Source organism: Lepidochelys kempii, unplaced genomic scaffold (assembly GCF_965140265.1).
Source record: "Lepidochelys kempii isolate rLepKem1 unplaced genomic scaffold, rLepKem1.hap2 scaffold_37, whole genome shotgun sequence".
In the NCBI taxonomy this organism is placed as follows: domain Eukaryota; kingdom Metazoa; phylum Chordata; order Testudines; family Cheloniidae; genus Lepidochelys; species Lepidochelys kempii.
In genome coordinates this window covers 713,039-733,938 of record NW_027333638.1, presented here as the reverse complement: position 1 = coordinate 733,938, position 20,900 = coordinate 713,039, and the positions used below count along the sequence as shown (strand labels likewise).

The following is a 20,900-nucleotide window of genomic DNA, read 5'->3' as shown; positions in this document are numbered from 1 at the left end:
AGCAATCCCAAGTTGTTCTTCCCAGAGCTGGGTGATGGTGGGCAGCAGGGGATCTCCCCAGTCTGTGGGGGAATCTCTCTGGGCCCCACTGTTAGTTCTCCAGACTTTCTCCCCCTAACCACGCACACCCCTCCCCCACCCATTATCAATGCTTTACAGCGACCCCTCCCTCCCCTTATGGGATACAGCCTCTCGGTGACTGAGACTGACTGGGGCTCCCCTCTGCATGGCCCCAATGGGGAAGGAAAGGGACCGATGGGGGAGGAAGAAGACGGGCAGAAGGAGTCAAATGGGGCTAAACCAGAATAGAGGAGATTTTCTTCCTGTTAAAATGGACTGGAGTCTCATTGCTGGAAAGCCACAGCTTGAGTGAGGTTTGAACCGGCAGCCTTTCAATTGCCAGGCAAAGGTGCAAACCACAGAGACCGATCACGGCCGACTTCCCAGCGCTGTCCAAGGAGCCCCTGCAGGGGTGCAAGTGGTTAGTGCAAAGGGCAATATTGCTGGGGTTGTGAGTTCAAACCTTCCCTGCAGCCCTGGTTTCTATTACCCCATGGAGCTTCCCCAGCTTGCTTGTCCTAATTCACATGGAAAGTGCCATGAGAGGAAGGTCTGAAATGTGGACGTTGGTGCAAAGCTTGGGACCCCCCACCAATGCTGCCATTAGCTGTGGGTGGGTTGCTCAGGGGCAGGGAGAATTGATTTCTTTGCTGCTGAGAAAAATGCCAGGACAGGTCTGTGGGCACCAGAGCTCCCCGCTTCTTCCAGCACATGCCAGGCTCTGTCACTCCTGGAGGAGGGTCATCGAATCATAGAAGATCAGGGTTGGAAGGGTCCTCAGGTGGAATCTAGTCCTACCCCCTGCCCAAAGCAGGACCAACCCCAACTAAATCATCCCAGCCAGGGCTTTGTCAAGCCTGTCCTTAGAAACTTCTAAGAAAGGGGATTCCACCACTTCCCTAGGTAATGCATTCCAGTGTTTCACCACCCTCCTAGTGAAAAGGTTTTTCCTAATATACAACCTAAATCTCCCCCACTGCAACTTGAGACCATTCCTCCTTGTCCTGTCATCTGCTATCACTGAGAATAGTCTAGATCCATCCTCTTTGGATCCACCTTTCAGGTAGTTAAAAGCAGCTATCAAATCCCCCTTCATTCTTCTCTTCCGTAGACTAAACAATCCCAGTTCCCTCAGCCTCTCCTCATAACTCATGTGTTCCAGTCCCCTAATCATTTTTGTTGCCCTTTGCTGGACTCTCTCCAATTTATCCACATCCTTCTTGAAGTGTGGGGCCCAAAACTGGACAGTGCTCAAATAAATCAGTTAGCCTCTAAGGTGCCACAAGTCCTCCTGTTCTTTTTTTTTAGTTATTAAAGAAGTGTCAGTAAAAGGTCAGAATGCGATCGTCTCAGTCCTTCTCTTGAAAAGTGTAAGCTCATTAATTAGTTCGCCACTTCATCAAAAATAAAGGGGACATGCACCAGCCTTTGTCATGTGAGCAACTTTCCCAAGCACTTTGGACAAACTCAGGAGTAAGTATAAAATAGTAAAATAAGTTTATTAACTCCAGAAAGTTAGATTTTAACTGAGTATAAGTATTGGTTACAGAGGTCAAAAGTGGTTACATAACAAATGAAAACAGACTCCCAGTCTAAACTCTAATTTGAATATACTAAGCAAGAATTGGATCAAACAGCTTTTCTCACTCACTGGTTGCTCCAGGCCATGTTGAGTTCTTAATACACAGACTGAATTCCCTCTCAGCCTGAGACCAATCTCTGCAGTTCAAATTCTGAGTCTTCCAGACAATCTTCCAGGTGTTGAGATTGGGGAAGAGACAGGCCACGTGGAGGTGTCTTTGACTCTCATTCATATTTTTTCTCCAGCTGCTAGGTAGATTCTTGCCGTGATGCTGGGGTTAGTTAGCCCCCAATATGGAGCAGCAGTTTGCCTCCTGCACCTTGTGGTAGGCATGTCACAGCTCCTTCATTTTGACCCCGCACGGCAGTGTGTCCCTGTCATGGCCCCTTCCTATCATGCATCACGAAATCTGAGTGCGCACCTCGGGAGTTACACCGCAGAAAGCTGCTTTCCTGTGCAGAAACTTGCCCGTGTAGACAAGCCCGCAGAGGACTTCCATAAGAACGCACGACAGGTCATAGACTGGGTCAGACCAATGGTCCGTCAAGCCCAGTGTGCTACCTGAGAGCGACCAGTGCCAGATGCATTGGATGGAAAGAACAGAACAGGCTTGTTGACCTGCAAGGTGAGGGTCTTTCACCTTTATATTTAACTTAATTGTTGTCGATTCCTACTTATCCTATATCTAACTACCCCTCCTCTGAGGTCTCTGGGCAAATCAGGTGTGAACCACTCCTTTGACACAGACGTGTCCCAATCCAGCTGAATTGAGGCAGAATTTGGGCCAATGTCAGTTTGGAAAAGGCCTGCTTCACCCAGCAGGTTTCTCAAAGTATCCGTTGCTGTGAACCGCATGTCGTGTGGATGTGCGAACTCCAAAGATAGCAAACATGAAAAAAAAAACCGCAAAGCCGGTTCTGAGGTTTCCAGAGCCAGGCCTGAGGGTTAAAGAGCTGTGCTCAAAAGGACAAGGGGGCTCAGCAGCTATAAAAAGAACTAGTTGCAAAAACAAAACAAAAATTACATGAAAAAAAACAACCAAACAACAACCACCCAGAAAAGCTCCCATCACTCGCCCATCACCATTGTAGAACTTGACATCTCCTGCCTAATGTGACATCTTTGCTTTGCGAACAAGAGCCCTGGGGAACTCTCTGGCTCTTTCCCTCTCACTGGGGAAAAGGTTCCACATCTTCTCTCAAGTAGTTTTCCTCCCAACAGAAAATTTATTTTAAAATTTACCAAATAAATTCCATTTGAAACAGAAATCATTCCAGTCTATACTGGGTCTCTATTCTCGTACATGCTATTTCTCTCACATTTTCCCCCAAACCTGATTCCTTTGGAGTCAGGTTTTTATTGCAGGATTAGCCACCATTTGCTATTTTGTAGGAGGGGGCTAGAAGAAAACCTGAATTATACTGTAACACTGAAAATGATCACAGAATCAGCCTCTTACCTTACACTAATAAACTTCATGTGCAATTTCCTTGTTGCTGGTAACAATTTCTTCAAAGATTACAAACTATAAACCTTTAGGGCAGTTTTCTCTTAATTCCCATTTTCACCCAGTGAGCTCTGTGTGAAATCACATTCTCCCATAACCTAGGAGCCTTCCATTTCTGAGGGTTCATTTCTCCCTGGGTCTTCTCCCAGAAGTGTGGGTGGAAGGGGTCTCACACTACGTGGGAAGGCTGCATCATGAGAAAAACCACCTGTGCTCTACTTTCACACTTTCTAATCTTTCAGAGTAGCAGGAGGCAGAACAGTGAGACACATGCATTAGACTCAAGCGCAAAACTAAGAGACCAAACCACAGACTCTGGACTCAGCATTCACGTATCCTGCAGTCTGAACTTGGAATCTGTTACATTCCCTCATTGGCTACCATCATTTAACCAACACAGAAGTGCTTCTTGTCCAGCAAGGCAGCCAGTTTGGGACCCATAGGCATGGCATGGCTCTGAAGGAATCAGCTGTTTCTCTCTGTGCTTCAGGAAACTTGGGATCCAAATGGTAAAAGACAGTTGTTCCCAGTTTCATCATGGCATCCTTTAGAAGTGTGAGCAATTCTAAAAACAGTTTACCTTGGCCACAGGTCACCATAGCGTCCATCTCTGGGGTGAAAATCAACCACTCGTACCTCTCATTTCTACCTGAGTTCTTGTCAAATCTTTGACCTTAGTTGTAGCAATTTTACACGGCTCTGGCGTAGAATTCTTCACCAACCACACAACATATGAGTAGCGATACTGAGGTAGAACTCCCCCAAATATGCCCTTTTGTTTCTTTAATCTGGTGGCTCAGATTTAAATAAGGGACTAAATTCAGGTGCGGCTTAGAATCCCTCTAAGACACCAAATGTCAGGTATCTACTCAAAATGGGTGTCTTTCTGCAGCTCTATCACATTCCTCATGGATGTCATTTCCTACACATTTACAGCATCTGCCAGGAGTGAGCTGAACAGAAATGTCACTTCCATTTTTCCCATCTCTACCTAGGAAGGGATTGCATTTCCCAAATAAGAGGCAACATGCACCTGATTAGGAAGGGAAGATCTTCAGGAGCAACCTCCTGCAGGGCATGGGCCACAACTGCTTTGGGAGGCAAATGAATGGGTCTTTTGCTTAGTTCCAAATCATTTACTAGAGAATCCTCTTCCCAGCCCCTTCGGGAAATATTGACCTTACCAATTGAAGAACAGGGGGATAGAGATGGTGATGGAGAATCCCTCTGATTTACCCTATGTTCTTCTGTTGTTACAGAGGGGAAAAGACATTTTTCCCTATCCCTTCCCTATTCCTGCTCTTTGTTATACTTCAATATATTTTAAGGGAGGAAAACGGGAGGAAAAATATCTGCTTTCAGGAAAACGTGAAGCAACAGCGCTCTGAACTGTGACAACTGGGAATGAAACAATATGATCCTGGTGGGGGAACTTGATGACTAACAATTGTTTTTAAATGGGGGAACAGTATAACTGTGATGCTCAGGCTTTGTTTAGACTAGGACATGTGATGGAGTTTAGGTCAGGTCAAGGGGAAAGCTAATGCCAACCACTGCACCTCGGCTGCATCTGCACGACAACTGTAATTGTCTTTTAACACCAAGATCACTAACTTGAGCAGCCAACGCCATGTAGAGTCCTAGTGGATGTAAGGCACGGGTAGTTTTTGCCTCAGTGTAGCTTGTTGGGAACAAACCTCTCTCCCCCACCTGGAGCTGATGAACATTCCTGGCTGGAGGGACACACACTCCTTTGACCCAAAAGGAAAGGAGTTGATAGAAAACATCACAGGATTGACCCCAAAGAAGGGTGAGCTGCAAAAGGCAGGAGCAGGCAACTCATCTGGGGGAGCTGAGTAACCACGGTGAAGATGGGGCACAGATCACTAAGTGGGAATTAGCAAATGTGATTTAAAAGAAAAAAATACCTTTGGCCAGCCCTAGTCAAGGCATTTGTTACAGATCACTCCCTTGTGGATTTTCTGATGTCTAATAAGGGTTGAGCGCTGATTGAAGCTTCTCCCACACTCAGAGCACGTGTAGGGCCTCTCTCCTGTGTGGATTCGCTGATGTGTGGTAAGGGCTGAGCTTTGATTGAAGTGTTTGCCACACTCACGGCATCCATAAGGTTTCTCACCCGTATGGATTCGCCGATGTATGATAAGGTATGAGCTCCGATTGAAGCGTTTCCCACACTCAGAGCATCCATAAGTCTTCTCACCTGTGTGGATTCTTCTATGTGTGGTCAGTACAGATCTCCGATTAAAGCTTTTCCCGCACTCAGAGCACATGTAGGGGGTCTCTCCTGTGTGCGTTCTCTGATGTGTGATTAGGGTAGAGCTCTGACTGAAGCTTTTCCCGCACTCAGAGCACGTGTAGGGCCTCTCACCGGTGTGGATTCTCTGATGTGTGGTAAGGGCTGAGCTTTGATTGAAGTGTTTGCCACACTCACGGCATCCATAAGGTTTCTCACCCGTATGGATTCGCCGATGTATGATAAGGTATGAGCTCCGATTGAAGCGTTTCCCACACTCAGAGCATCCATAAGGCTTCTCACCTGTGTGGATTCTTCTATGTGTGGTCAGTACAGAGCTCCGATTAAAGCTTTTCCCACACTCAGAGCACATGTAGGGGGTCTCTCCTGTGTGCGTTCTCTGATGTGTGATTAGGGTAGAGCTCTGACTGAAGCTTCTCCCGCACTGAGAGCATGTGTAGGGCCTCTCCCCTGTGTGGATTCGCTGATGTGAGAGGAGGGATGAACTGTCAATGAAGTGCTTCCCACACTCAGGGCATCCATAAGGTTTCTCACCCGTGTGGATTTTCCGATGTGTAATAAGGTGTGAGCTCTGCTTGAAGTGTTTCCCACACTCAGGGCATCCGTAAGGTTTCTCACCTGTGTGGATTTTCCGATGTGTAATAAGGTGTGAGCTCCGCTTGAAGTGTTTCCCACACTCAGGGCAGCCATAAGGTTTGTCATCTATGTGGACTCTCTTATGTGCAATGAGATGTGAGCTCCGCTTGAAGCATTTCCCACACACACAGCATGCGTAAGGTTTCTCACCCATGTGGATTCTCTGATGTGTGAGAAGGTCCGAGCTCCCTTTGAAGCTTTTCCCACACTCGAGGCATGTGTAGCGTGTTCCTTCCAAGTTCATTCTCTCACGTGTAATAAGGTCTGACTGGCTACCGAAGTTTTCCTCTGGCCTCTGCTGACTCTCACAGGCTTTTGTTTTTTCTGGGCGTGCACAGCTCCCAGAATCATTCCCTTTGGACCTTCCTGACAACATCCCATGGGCTTCTACTCGCTCAGCATCTTCCTGCTGGGGTTCCTCCTCGTTTTCACTCACCATCCCAACACCTGACGGGAGACCGAGAGAATCCAGACGTAAGTCTCTGCCTGCGCCAGAGAGAAAGGAAATCTCAGAGAGAAGAATGGAAAAAGGGATGAAGGAACCAAAATGTGTACAGGACAGATCAAACTTATCAGGAGCTGATTTTCCCTTCAACCTTCCCCAGAGGAAAGAAAGGAAGGGATCAGTTCTGGGTCCGTATGTCAGAAGAAATCTCAGGGGACATCGAGATTGGGGAGGGACCTGCTGCCAGTTGTCAGTCAGGATAGGTGGGAAGCCATGAGTGACCTCTGCCTAACGATTCTACATCTGCAGGGAACAATCCTGAACTTGGAGAGCTCACAAGGTCTTTGTAGGGCATCCCAAATGTTTCCTGTATTCACCGACAGTTTTGGGGTTGGTTTAACCAATGCCTCACCTATGCAGGCAGCTCTCGGGAGCACTTTTTTCTTAGAGCCATGAAGGTCTGGGACCCACGGCTCCTCCCCTCGTTCCAGCTGCGAGATCACATCAGTTCTGGAAACTGGAAACCCTGCTCAAGGCAAAGAAAACAAGGGAGGTCAGTGGAATTTGTGGGATACTTGTCACAAAGAATATTCCATGCTTTTAAGCCCAGCTCACTTTTAAGTAGTAACGTCCCAAGGCCGGCTTCCTTGGCTCAAAGTGCCAGGAGATGATTATTATAAATCATATTCATTACCTTAGTGCCTAAGGGCCAACTAACAGTGGGTCCTCATTTTGCTAGGCACAGTACAAACCGAGAAGCGTTGATGGCCCGTGCCCTGAAGAAGTTACAATCTAAATAGACAAGGCAGACACAGAATGGGGGAAGGGGTAGAACCCACCAGCAGAGTGAACTCCGTGAAGGCAGAGTGGCAGATCTGATCAACCCAGGCCTAGATCTTGAGACTATCGGATTTAATGTTCCAACCAGGGCCAGTGTTTTCCGGAAATTGTCGCTAGGACTGCATTTTTTCCCAAAATTACTCTTTGTTTCTGGAATCACCGTTAATATCCGGAATTGCTGATCAGAGGGTGGGTGGGGCATGCAGGGTCACAATCCCCCAGATTTCTCCCTGGAGACACCCGTCTCCTCCCCAGGGCACAGGCTGGCTGCGGTTGAGACTTGATGCCAATTTCTTCCCTCCTCATACAAGTCTGGGATCGGCAGTGGGATGCCAGGCTCTCTCATCATGCTGCAGAGAGGACGGCACTCACAGCTGCTCGCGGCTGTGTCCACAGCACCTCTCCCCTGCTCATCTCCCCTGTACACAGCTGGTTCATGCCCCGTCTCTCCAGCGCACAGCTGGCTCTAGGCTCTCAATGCCCAGTATCTGAGCCCCACCGCCCCCACACAGCCGGCTCCTGTCCCCTCCCCCCAAGGCACTTTCAGGCTTTAAAGGATTAGATATTGCTCACGTTTGTCAATTACTCTCTTTTCATTGCCTGCAAACTCTTGCCCTAATTATGACTGTTATCTGTAGATCTAAGCCAGCCCTTGAAAGCATGAATTCTTCACAGACTATGATGCCGAGATGCGCCACATGATACCAGGAAGGGCTGCGGGATGGGTTTCCTGTGCAAGCTGGTATCGCTACGGGGTGATGAATGCCAGATCTCAAGGCTGGTTATGCAGAGCTCCACCTTTTGAAGCTTTACCCAATGCAGAAAGGGAGTCACCCTCATTCAGGAGACTGAAGACGACAGACTTTTGGGGGATAAACAGCTGAGTTTGAGCTGACTGAGGGGGGTCTTTCTGGGCTACAAACTCACAGGACCTGATAACCACCAGGAGGTAACCCTTTAAGAAAGGTTTTAATACACTTTGGAACCGATCAGGGATTCCCATGAGGACCGCTGAGGGAATGAAGGTAAACACGCATTTGGATGCTCTTCTTCTTTTATGAGAATGGGAACAGGATAGCAGGATAGCACCATATTGCAGCCCATTGGAAAACATAATCCCAACTACACATATAAAATGATGGGCTCTAAATGAGCTGTTTCCACTCAACAGAGGGATCTTGGAGTCACTGGGCACAGTTCTCTGAAAACATCAACTCAGTGTGCCACGGCAGTCAAAAAGCAAAGAGAATGTTGGGAATCATTCTGAAATGGATAGATAAGAAGACAGAAAATATCCTATCGCCTCTATATAAACCCATGGTACACCCACATCTCGAATACTGCCTGCAGATGTGGTTGCCCCATCTCAAAAAAAGATATATTGGAATTGGAAAAGGTTCAGAAAAGGGCAACCCAAATGATTACAGGTATGAAACTCTTCTGTACGGGGAAAGATTAAAAAGACCGGGACTATTCAGCTTGGAAAACAGACAAAGGGGGGATATGAGAGAGGTCTATAAAATCAAAACTGCCGTGGAGAAAGTAAATAAGGACGTGTCATTTACTCCTTCTCATAACGCAAGGACTAGGAATCACCCAATCAAATTAATAGGCAGCAGGTTTATAAGAAGCAAAAGGAAGTATTTCTTCACACAATGCACAGTCAACCTGGGGAACTCCTTGCCAGAGGACGTTGTGAAGGACAAGATTATAACAGGGTTACAAAAAAAAAAAAACACCATGAGAAATCTATTGAGGACAGGTCCGTGAATGGTTATTAGCCAGGATGGGCAGGGATGGTGTCCCTAACTTCTCTTTGTCATAAGCTGTGAATGGGTGACAGGAGATGAATCACTTCATGATTCCCTGTTCTGTTCATTCCCTCTGGGACACCTGGCGCTGGTCACTGTCGGAAGACAGGACACTGGGCTAGATGGACCTTTGGTCTGTCCCAGTGTGGCCATTCTGAAATACCAGGGAACCTAGTGAGTCCAGTGCAATGGGAGGGAGTAGGAAAATCCCTGGCTGTGGAGAACACTGGGAAATTAGAAACTATCATTCAGAAGCAACAGACTCTAAATAGTCTAGAAAAGCAGAATGTGAAAAATAAGAATAAGAATCGGGGTCATGTGACTTCAGGAATGAGGGACTCAAAAAACCAAGTCTGCAGAGAAGGTAGATTGTGGTTAGTGCACATGGGGATGGGGGGAGCAACTCTCCAGGTCTCAAGGATTTTCACCAGCAACCGAGGCCATTGTCCCATGCACGGGGCAATCCGGAGCAGTGAGGAGTTGTGTCATCTGTAATCCTGGCTGAGTTTCAATGCTCTGCTGCTGGAGCTCCCTTGTCTGGATTCCCCCAGCCAGCATTCAAGGTCTGTGTGATCAGTAACCCTGGACCAGCCGCTCTGACCCCAGCAGCCTGCTTCTTACACCCCAAGCACATTCTGGTCTGGGTGGAGAAGGCTCAGGGTTTGAGAGAAGGCCGGGGTAGGAAGCTTCTGTTCGATATGCTGGACCTAACCCCCCATTTTATTTGTGCAAACAGGAGATATTTGACACTGTGCGATTCTGCTCCTGTGCTCTCTTCCCACAGCGTTCAGCAGCAGGGGAGGGTCTCTGGTCGTGTGTGTGTCACTGGCATGCTGGGGTGATGCTGGAACAGGACAGAGCAGAGGTGGCATTGTGGGGGTGGCGTGAACCTCATCTCTTCAGTTCCCCTTCCAAGAACCAAGGGGACAGGAACCCTTACCCAGCGAGGTCACATTCTCATAGGTCTCCTGCATGACGTCTCTGTAGAGGGCTCTCTGAGCGGGGTCCAGCAGAGCCCACTCTTCCCTGGTGAAATACACAGCCACCTCCTCGAAGGTCACCGTCCCCTGAAAGAGCCAGAGCCCCACACTCAGGACCTGCTGCCCCACTCACAGCCCCACTATTCGTGGGGGAGAGGAGCCAATCAAACGAAACTCTGGGTGGACCGCAGTCAACAGAGTCCCACCCCCACCCTGCTCAGAGCACCCAGGAAACACCAGGGTGAGGGGGCGAAGAGAGAGCCCCTCCTCTCTCCCAGCAGATCCATCACACACCTACTAGCCACAGACTGATACCGGAGATGCTGCCCCGAGCAGGGTCTAGGGAGAGATCTCTTGTAGGAAGCCCAACACCCTCCTCCTTGTGAAAAGAAAAGGAGGACTTGTGGCACCTTAGAAACTATCCAATTTATTTGAGCATAAGCTTTCGTGAGCTACAGCTCACTTCATCGGATGCAAACTGTGGAAAGTGTAGAAGAACTTTTTATATACACACAAATCATGAAAAAAATACCTCCTCCCACCCCACTCTCCTGCTGGTAACAGCTTATCTAAAGTGATCACTCTCCTTACAATGTGTATGATAATCAAGGTGGCCCATTTCCAGCACAAATCCAGGGTTTAACAAGAACGTTGGGGGGGTGGGGGGGGCAGGAAAAAACAAGGGGAAATAGGTTACCTTGCATAATGACTTAGCCACTCCTAGAGCTGGATATGAAGCAGGGGAATCTCCCCTAAGCCTGACTGGTGGCTTCCCCCTTCGTATTTCAAGGCACCCGCTGGTTAGTTGGGTCAGGCTCCAGCACTACGAGTCTGGTCCTTTTTCCCAGCCCCATCTAGGTAGGTTATTTTCTGTTCACCAGATTGGAGCATTTCCACCTCCGAACCTCATGGGTCTCTTCCTAGAATCTAGGCCACTTATTAAACAACTCCCAGCAGGTCTGCCACCCCCTGGCCTCCTCCCTTTCTCCACCCTGTTCATTTCCTGCCCCACTCCAACCTCCAAACCAGACGGTGCAAACCTTCCCCTCTCCCGTGTATTTCCTGTCCCTCTCCCTCCTGCAGGAACAGATCAGAACCCCCCACAATAATCCCTACCTGAGCTGGCTCCTCTGCAGCCATGTCACTCCCTGGTCCCATGGGAGGACGGGATGAACCGGAAAGAAACATGAGCGTCGGTCTGCAACCTGGCCGGGCAAGAAGGGCTGTTGTAGAAGTTTAGGAACGGACATTAGTTCAATTCACATCACGCTTCCCCCAGGCTCTTTCCTTGCAGAGCGAGATCCGAGATTCTGCCGTGCTCAGAAAATGCTCAATCTCTGGATTACAGCAGACACCTGGCCCCTCCTGCCAGGCTAGGCCCACAGACACACTTTTAACCTCCTTTCTCCCTCCCGCATCCCAAAACAAAGTCTCTGAACGCAATCCCAGAAAAAAGCAGAACCAAAGGAGCCCCTTTCGAGGATTCCCTCTGACACTGACCCCACGGCAGCCACATCCCAGCAGGAGGGACATGGAGTCAGGAACTGGGTTTTCCTCTCTCTCATCCTCGTCTTGTCCACAGGAAAGTGATTCTCCCCACAGTGCAGTAATGCATCTGTCTGGGCAGATGAGAGAGCTGGAAATCTCTTTCAAAACTCTTTTATCCCACGGACCCTGTCAGTCTCTCTATCTCCTTTTCCCTGTGCCCTCTCCATGCCTGTCTGCTAGGAAACTCTCATTCCTGGGTTGTTTGCTCCCCGATGGCTGGATTTGCTCCTGCAAATGGCAGGAGAAATGGGGTGGGGGGCTGTTTGTGTAGAGTCATTTTATAGTCCTTCACTGCCTGCCTGGGATTTCCCCATTGCCTGCCTAGGACCCCCACCTGCCCTCCACCAGGATCTGCCAGCCCATTTGCCTGGGACCCCCTCCTCCTCCCAGCAGGACCCCCTGACGCTTTACAGGAGGACCCCTCACTCTGCACCAGGGACCGCCCCACCACAGCTCTGTGCACTGGGCATGGCAATGGTCCCAGGAGCCTGCTGGGCAATCCCAGACAGAGCCCCTGGCACAGCACCAGGCAGCGTCTAATCCCCTTGCCCCACCTGGCCAAGAGACCCCCACCCCCACTGGTCTGCAGCCAACAGGCCCGCAGCCATACCCACCTCCAGGACCCATAGCCTTAGGGCTGGGCACATCAGAACTACACCCTGAAACCCCAAACCCTCCAGAATCCACCAACCTGACTAGGGCCCCCCGCTTCCCAGCCACCCAGAGGCCTCCCCCTACCACAATGCCCCTTCAGCTCCCGCTGCAATCTCCCCGCACAGACACCTGCCCCCCGCAGCAACAATGTTCCCTCACAGTGTTTGGTAAGTGGATAGAAAGTTATCACCGCCCCCTGCTGGCCAGTCACACAGGCAGAGGGAGCCCGGGGGGACGCCTCTTTAACAGGAGAAGGGAAGCCATGGAGCGCTAAAATAAGTAAGACATTTCCATACTCTGTCACTAGCAAATAATGGCCACCGTGGATCCACCCCAGAGTTGGCTACAGCTTTGCACTGCGGGAAGCCCCCCCCTCACGGAGACCCTTTGTCATGAGGTTTGGGATATTTCTGAACCACGCTGCACTCAGAGGGACCTCCTCATCCCGTGCCAGCTGGAGAAAAGAAAAGGGTCCAGCCAACTCTCCTGTTACCAACTGGGAACACCCATCCCCCAAACAGGGGGAGGCCCCTGGCTTTGATGGGTATTGAATATATGGCTAGTCTCTTTTATCAGTAAACATTTTTAACAGAGAGAAAGGAGGGAACAAATGATTCTCAAAGGAGAGGGAAAGATGATCATTGTTGCAGGGGGGTTAATTTCCCAACCAGGATGGAGAAGGACTCAGGGCGACAGGTTCCCCCCAAAGAAGGACAAGTTGCTAGGATTTAGAGACATGGGGAACAGCCCCAAACCCAAGAGGATTTTTAATTGACATTTGATGATGACATCGTAAGAGGGAAACCTGAGATTTGAGATCAGTGTTCAGAAATGAAAGAGAAAGGGTGGAAATCTGAGGGATTTTGGATCCATTTATGCAAATTATAGAGAGGAAAGTGGAAAATGAGAGGGATTTTATCGCAGTTGTTGATAGGAGGTAAAAGCTGAGTGTATTTCCCACCACTATTTGGTCAATGAATAGAGCGGAAATGGGGAACATTGGCAAACGTTTGAGATCCATATTCAGGAATCTGAGAAAAGGTGTAAATCTGAGATTTTCGTCGTAATTTATAATTACAGAGACAGGGAAAGCTCTCAGGGGCATATTCAATTAGAAGTAGACAACTAGAGTAAAAGTGGGGCAAACGTTGAGGGTATTTTTGAGGAATCTTTGAGACGTACAGAGAAAACGTGTCACAAACTACGCAACTGAGAACATGGGATAAACGCCAAGACCGGGGGGGCTTTTATGTGGCTATTAAAGAACGAGCTGGAAAAGGGGGGACCGTTTGTCATATAAAATCCAGCCTGTCCAATACATAAACAGAAAGTGATGGTCCCCCCCCCACGACCCCCGTTCACCTGGGCAGCAGGGAGCCCTCTGAGGGGCTGACTGAAGGGGGCGGGGGGGGAGCTGGAGGGCTCCCTGGGAGCGGGGAGGGGGCGGCAGTGGGGGATGGGCAGGTAGGGGGCAGAGAGTCACTTTCCTGCCCCCCCCCCCGCCCAGCGCTCCCCCACCGGGGTCTCCCACTCACCGGAGCAGGGGGGGGTTAATGACGGGCCCCACCCCGCACAGACCCCGGAGGGGAGCCGCAGCTGCTCCTCCTACAGATCCGACACGAGGCAGCGCCTGGTCTGCTCCGGGCTCCGCCCCCAGACGCTGCCCCGCCCCTGTCTGCTCCATGCCCCGCCCCCTGGCGCTGCCCCGCCCCCGGTCTGCTCCAGGCCCCGCCCCCAGGCGCTGCCCCGCCCCCGGTCTGCTCCATGCCCCGCCCCCAGGCGCTGCTTCGTGTCGGGTCTCTCGGAGGAGCAGCTGCGGCTCCGCTCCGGGGTCTGTGCTGGGGGGGCCCGTCATTAACCCCCCCGTGACCGGCCGGGGGGGGCTTTCTCCAGCTGGGACCAGCCCCGGGCTCTGCCCGCCCCCGACCCGGTGAGTGGGAGACCCCGCGGGTGGGGGGAGCGCTGGTGGGGGGGCAGGAAAGTGACTCTCTGCCCCCGGCACGGCTGGGATTGGGGGGGGCAGAGACTGGGGCCCGGCGGGCGGGGTCCCTTGGGGGGTGTTGGGGGGAGAAGCCGGAGTTGCGTGGGGGGGGTTGAATTGTCTCTGTGCAGCCAGAAAATTCCCGGGGGGGAAGTGGGGGGCGGCGGGGGAGTTAATTGGATCCCTTCCCCCCCACGGGCACAAATGCCCCCGCAGTTTTCCCCTTTTCCCTCTCGGTAGCTCCCACCTGGTTGTAAACTCCCCCCCACCCCCCATTGATCCGCTCTCTGGTCTCCCCTGATCCCCCCCCCCGTCTCTCCCTCCTCCTCACATGTCCATTGAAACTCCCCTCCCGTGGGGGGGGGGGCGGGATTTCCCTCCCCCCGTTTTATCCGCAGCGATTTGTCCCGGTGTCGGTGGGAAGTTGGAGCCCGGAGCCATCCCCCAACCTGGCTGCCCCGGCGTGGGGGTGGGAGGAGACGCCGGGTCTCTGCCGGGGCGGGGAAGGGAGGGGACGTGTCCCCCATGGGGCTGCCCCCGATCCCGGCTTCCCAGTCCCACTTGCGGCCCCCAACTGCCGCACCGTTGCCCCCAGCCCCCACCTACCCCCCACCTGCCCATCCCCCACTACCGCCCCCTCCCCTCCCCCAGGGAGCCCACCAGCTCCCCCCCCGCCCCCTTCAGTCAGCCCCTCAGAGGGCTCCCTGCTGCCCAGGTGAACGGGGGCCGGGGGGGGGGGGGGACACCATCACTTTCTGTTTATGTATTGGACAGGCTGGATTTTATATGACAAACGGTCCCCCTTTTCCAGCTCGTTATTTAATAGCCACATAAAATCCCCCCCCCCCCTGTCTTGGCGTTTATCCCATGTTCTCAGTTGCGTAGTTTGTGACACGTTTTCTCTGTACGTTTCAAAGATTGATAAAAAAAAGTTTGCCCCACTTTTACTCTAGTTGTCTACTTCTAATTGAATATGCCCCTGAGAGCTTTCCCTGTCTCTGTAATTATAAATTACGACGAAAATCTCAGATTTACACCTTTTCTCAGATTCCTGAATATGGATCTCAAACGTTTGCCAATGTTCCCCATTTCCGCTCTATTCATTGACCAAATAGTGGTGGGAAATACACTCAGCTTTTACCTCCTATCAACAACTGCGATAAAATCCCTCTCATTTTCCACTTTCCTCTCTATAATTTGCATAAATGGATCCAAAATCCCTCAGATTTCCACCCTTTCTCTTTCATTTCTGAACACTGATCTCAAATCTCAGGTTTCCCTCTTACGATGTCATCATCAAATGTCAATTAAAAATCCTCTTGGGTTTGGGGCTGTTCCCCATGTCTCTAAATCCTAGCAACTTGTCCTTCTTTGGGGGGAACCTGTCGCCCTGAGAGCTTCTCCATCCTGGTTGGGAAATTAACCCCCCTGCAACAATGATCATCTTTCCTTCTCCTTTGAGAATCATTTGTTCCCTCCTTTCTCTCTGTTAAAAATGTTTGCTGATAAAAGAGACGAGCCATATATTCAATACCCATCAAAGCCAGGGGCCTCCCCCTGTTTGGGGGATGGGTGTTCCCAGTTGGTAACAGGAGAGTTGGCTGGACCCTTTTCTTTTCTCCAGCTGGCACGGGATGAGGAGGTCCCTCTGAGTGCAGCGTGGTTCAGAAATATCCCAAACCCCATGACAAAGGGTCTCCGTGAGGCGGGGCTTCCCGCAGTGCAAAGCTGTAGCCAACTCTGGGGTGGATCCACGGTGGCCATTATTTGCTAGTGACAGAGTATGGAAATTTCTTACTTATTTTGGCCCTCCATGGCTTCCCTTCTCCTGTTAAAGAGGCGTCCCCCCGGGCTCCCTCTGCCTGTGTGACTGGCCAGCAGGGGGTGGTGATAACTTTCTATCCACTTACCAGACACTGTGAGGGAACACTGTTCCTGGGGGGGGGCAGGTGTCTGTGTGGGGAGATTGCAGCAGGAGCTGAAGGGGCATTGTGGTAGGGGGAGGCCTCTGGGTGGCTGGGCAGGGGGAGCCCTAGTCAGGTAGGTGGGTTCTGGAGGGTTTGGGGTTTCGGGGTGTAGTTCTGATGTGCCCAGCCCTAAGGCTATGGGTCCTGGAGGTGGGTATGGCTGGGGGCCTGTTGGCTGCAGACCAGTGGGGGTGGGGGTCTGTTGGGCAGGTGGGGCAGGGGATTAGACGCTGCCTGGTGCTGTGCCAGGGGCTCTGTCTGGGATTGCCCAGCTGGCTCCTGGGACCATTGCCATGCCCAGTGCACAGAGCTGTGGTGGGGCGGTCCTGGCGCAGAGTGAGGGGTCCTCCTGTAAAGCGTCAGGGGGTCCTGCTGGGAGGAGGAGGGGGTCCCAGGCAAATGGGCTGGCAGATCCTGGTGGAGGGCAGGTGGGGGTCCTAGGCAGGCAATGGGGAAATCCCAGGCAGTCAGTGAAGGACTATAAAATGACTCTACACAAACAGCCCCCCACCCCATTTCTCCTGCCATTTGCAGGAGCAAATCCAGCCATGGGGGAGCAAACAACCCAGGAATGAGAGTTTCCGAGCAGACAGGCATGGAGAGGGCACAGGGAAAAGGAGATAGAGACTGACAGGGTCCGTGGGATAAAAGAGTTTTGAAAGAGATTTCCAGCTCTCTCATCTGCCCAGACAGATGTATTACTGCACTGTGGGGAGAATCACTTTCCTGTGGACAAGACGAGGATGAGAGAGAGGAAAACCCAGTTCCTGACTCCATGTCCCTCCTGCTGGGGTGTGGCTGCCGTGGGGTCAGTGTCAGAGGGAATCCTCGAAAGGGACTCCTTTGGTTCTGCTTTTTTCTAGGATTGCGTTCAGAGACTTTGTTTTGGGATGCGGGAGGGAGAAAGGAGGTTAAAAGTGTGTCTGTGGGCTTAGCCTGGCAGGAGGGGCCAGGTCTCTGCTGTAATCCAGAGATTGAGTAGAGAGTTGTCACTTTGGATGGGCTATCACCAGCAGGAGAGTGAATTTGTGTGGGGGGCGGAGGGTGAGAAAACCTGGATTTGTGCTGGAAATGGCCCAACTTGATGATCACTTTAGATAAGCTATTACCAGCAGGACAGTGGGTTGGGAGGAGGTATTGTTTCATATTCTCTGTGTGTATATAAAGTCTGCTGCAGTTTCCACGGTATGCATCCGATGAAGTGAGCTGTAGATCACGAAAGCTCATGCTCAAATAAATTGGTTAGTCTCTAAGGTCCCAGAAGTACTCCTTTTCTTTTAGCATTTTCTCAGCATGGCAGAATCTCGGATCTCGCTCTGCAAGGAAAGAGCCTGGGGAACCGTGATGTGAAATGAACTAATGCCCGTTCCCAAACCTCCACAACGGCCCTTCTCGCCCGATCAGGCTGCAGAACGACGCTCACGTTTCGTTCCGGTTCATCCCGTCCTCCCATGGGACAGGGGAGCGACATAGCTGCAGGGGAGCCAGCTCAGGTAGGGATTATTGGGGGGGTTCTGATCTGTTCCTGCAGGAGGGAGAGGGACAGCAAATACACGGGATAGGGGAAGGTTTGCACCGTCTGGTTTGGAGGTTGGAGCGGGGCAGGAAATGCACAGGGTGGAGAAAGGGAGGAGACCAGGGGGTGGCAGACCTGCTGGGAGTTGTTTAATAAGTGGCCTAGATACTTGGAACAGACCCATGAGGTTCGGAGGTGGAAGTGCTCCAATTTGGTGAACAGAAAATAACGCACGTAGATGGGGCTGGGAAAAAGGACCAGACTCCTAGTGCTGGAGCCTGACCCAACTAACCAGTGGGTGCCTTTAAATATGAAGGGGGAAGCCACCAGTCAGGCTTAGGGGAGATTCTCCTGCCTCATATCCAGCTCCTCACAAGGAGGAGGGTGTTGGGCTTCCTACAAGAGATCTCTCCCTAGACCCTGCTCGGGGCAGCATCTCCGGTATCAGTCTGTGGCTAGTAGGTGTGTGATGGATCTGCTGGGAGAGAGGAGGGGTGTCTCTTCGCCCCCTCACCCTGGTGTTTCCTGGGTGCTCTGAGCGGGGTGGGGGTGGGACTCTGTTAACTGCGGTCCACCCAGAGTTTCCGTTTGATTGTCTCCTCTCCCCCACGAATAGTGGGGCTGTGAGTGGGGCAGCAGGTCCTGAGTGTGGGGCTCTGGCTCTTTCAGGAGCCGGTGACCTTTGAGGAGGTGGCTGTGTATTTCACCAGGGAAGAGGGGGCTCTGCTGGACCCCGCTCAGAGAGCCCTCTCCAGAGATGTCATGCAGGAGACCTATGAGACTGTGACCTCGCTGGGTAAGGGTTCCTGTCCCCTTGGTTCTTGGAAGGGGAACTGAAGAGATGAGGTTCACGCCACCCCCACAATGCCACCTCTGCTCTGTCCTGTTCCAGCATCACCCCAGCATGCCAGTGACACACACACGACCAGAGACCCTCCCCTGCTGCTGAACGCTGTGGGAAGAGAGCACAGGAGCAGAATCGCACAGTGTCAAATATCTCCTGTTTGCACAAGTAAAACGGGGGGTTAGGTCCAGCATAACGAGCAGAAGCTTCCTACCCCTGGCCTTCTCTCAAACCCTGAGCCTTTCCACCCAGACCAGAAAGTGCTTGGGGTGTAAGAAGCAGGCTGCTGGGGTCAGAGCGGCTGGTCCAGGGTTACTGATCACACAGACCTTGAATGCTGGCTGGGGGAATCCAGACAAGGGAGCTCCAGCAGCAGAGGATTGAAACTCAGCCAGGATTACAGATGACACAATTCCTCACTGCTCCGGATTGCCCCGTGCATGGGACAATGGCCTTGGTTGCTGGTGAAAATCCTTGAGACCTGGAGAGTTGCTCCCCCCATCCCCATGTGCACTAACCACAATCTACCTTCTCTGCAGACTTGGTTTTTTGAGTCCCTCATTCCTGAAGTCACATGACCCCGATTCTTATTTTTCACATTCTGCTTTTCTAGACTATTTAGAGTCTGTTGCTTCTGAATGATAGTTTCTAATTTCCCAGTGTTCTCCACAGCCAGGGATTTTCCTACTCCCTCCCATTGCACTGGACTCACTAGGTTCCCTGGTATTTCAGAATGGCCACACTGGGACAGACCAAAGGTCCATCTAGCCCAGTGTCCTGTCTTCCGACAGTGACCAGCGCTGGGTGTCCCAGAGGGAATGAACAGAACAGGGAATCATGAAGTGATTCATCTCCTGTCACCCATTCACAGCTTATGACAAACAGAAGTTAGGGACACCATCCCTGCCCATCCTGGCTAATAACCATTCACGGACCTGTCCTCGATAGATTTCTCATGATGTTTTTTGTTTTTTGTAACCCTATTATAATCTTGGCCTTCACAATGTCCTCTGGCAAGGAGTTCCCCAGGTTGACTGTGCGTTGTGTGAAGAAATACTTCCTTTTGTTTCTTATAAACCTGCTGCCTATTAATTTGATTGGGTGATTCCTAGTCCTTGTGTTCTGAGAAGGAGTAAATGACACTTCCTTCTTTACTTTCTCCACAGCAGACATGCTTTTATAGACCTCTCTCATATGCCCTCTTGTCTCTTTTCCAAGCTGAAAAGTCCCAGTCTTACATATCTCTCCTCATACAGAAGCTGTTTCATACTCCTAGTCCGGGTTTTTTTGCCCTTTTCTGAACCTTTTCCAATTGCAATGTATCTTTCTTGAGATGGGCCGACCACATCCGCACACAATATTCAAGATGTGGGCGTACCATGGATTTATATAGAGGCAAGTTATGTACTGTCTTATTATCTGTCCCTTTCTTAATGATTCCCAACACCCTGTTCGCTTTTTGACTGCCTCTGCACCCTGAGTGGATGTTTTCAGAGAACTATCGACAATGACTCCAAGATCCCTCTCTTGAGTGGAAACAGCTAATGTGGACCCCATCATTTTATATGTATAGTTGGGATTATGTTTTCCAATGGGCTGCACTAGGTGCTATCCTGACATCTAGGACTGCTGAGATCCTGCATTCAGTGATATCCCTGCCCTTCCTGTTCCCTTTCTCCACTGAACCCCACCAGCCCATTCTTAGTGTTCCCAGCTTCCCCAGGACTCTCTCATTGTGTCTGGACCTCTCTCTCTCTGCAAGAAGCAGTTCTAGGGAGACTTGTCCTCTGTCTGGAGTCTTCAACTTCCTGGACATGGATTTACTTTCTCTGTGTTTTAGGAGATGCTTTGAAATTGAGTGTCTGTGACATTAACCACAGTGCAATCTTGACTGGTTGAACAGCTGTTTCCCCTCAGTTGCCCAAGCTGGGGTGGCTTTTACACTGCTTTACTGTGAGAACAGCCACTCCTGGGCAGTTAACACCCAGTCTCCAGCATGTAACTCGCTGCCAGCTACACAGTATTGAGCGCTGTTAGTCAGCGACTCACGAATTACAGTGCACCACAGGAGAACCCCAGAAAATTCTCTGGTCCCGGACTTTTGTGCATCTTTCACTGTCCAGCACACTACTGAACGACGCAAGGTCTTATGAAGTCTGTCATTTCATCAGTGGAAAATGACACGTGCCAGCCTTGTTATCCCAAATGGATTTTCCAACACACTTTAATCCCAACACACTGGTTAGATGAAACA

At 51.0% G+C, this 20,900-nt stretch overlaps 2 protein-coding genes across 2 annotated transcripts in view; one reads left to right on the top strand and one right to left on the bottom strand.

Annotated features, from left to right (window-relative positions):
• Positions 1 to 20,900, top strand: part of LOC140904590 (uncharacterized) — a 565,656-nt gene that overhangs the window by 153,999 nt on the left and 390,757 nt on the right.
• Positions 5,090 to 11,294, bottom strand: LOC140904598 (uncharacterized). Its single transcript, XM_073327029.1, has 5 exons — positions 11,253 to 11,294; positions 10,097 to 10,223; positions 6,918 to 7,031; positions 5,959 to 6,507; positions 5,090 to 5,790 (listed from the first exon to the last, which is right to left on the bottom strand). Exons 1-5 carry the CDS (start codon positions 11,292 to 11,294, stop codon positions 5,090 to 5,092), a joined length of 1,533 nt encoding a protein of 510 aa, XP_073183130.1.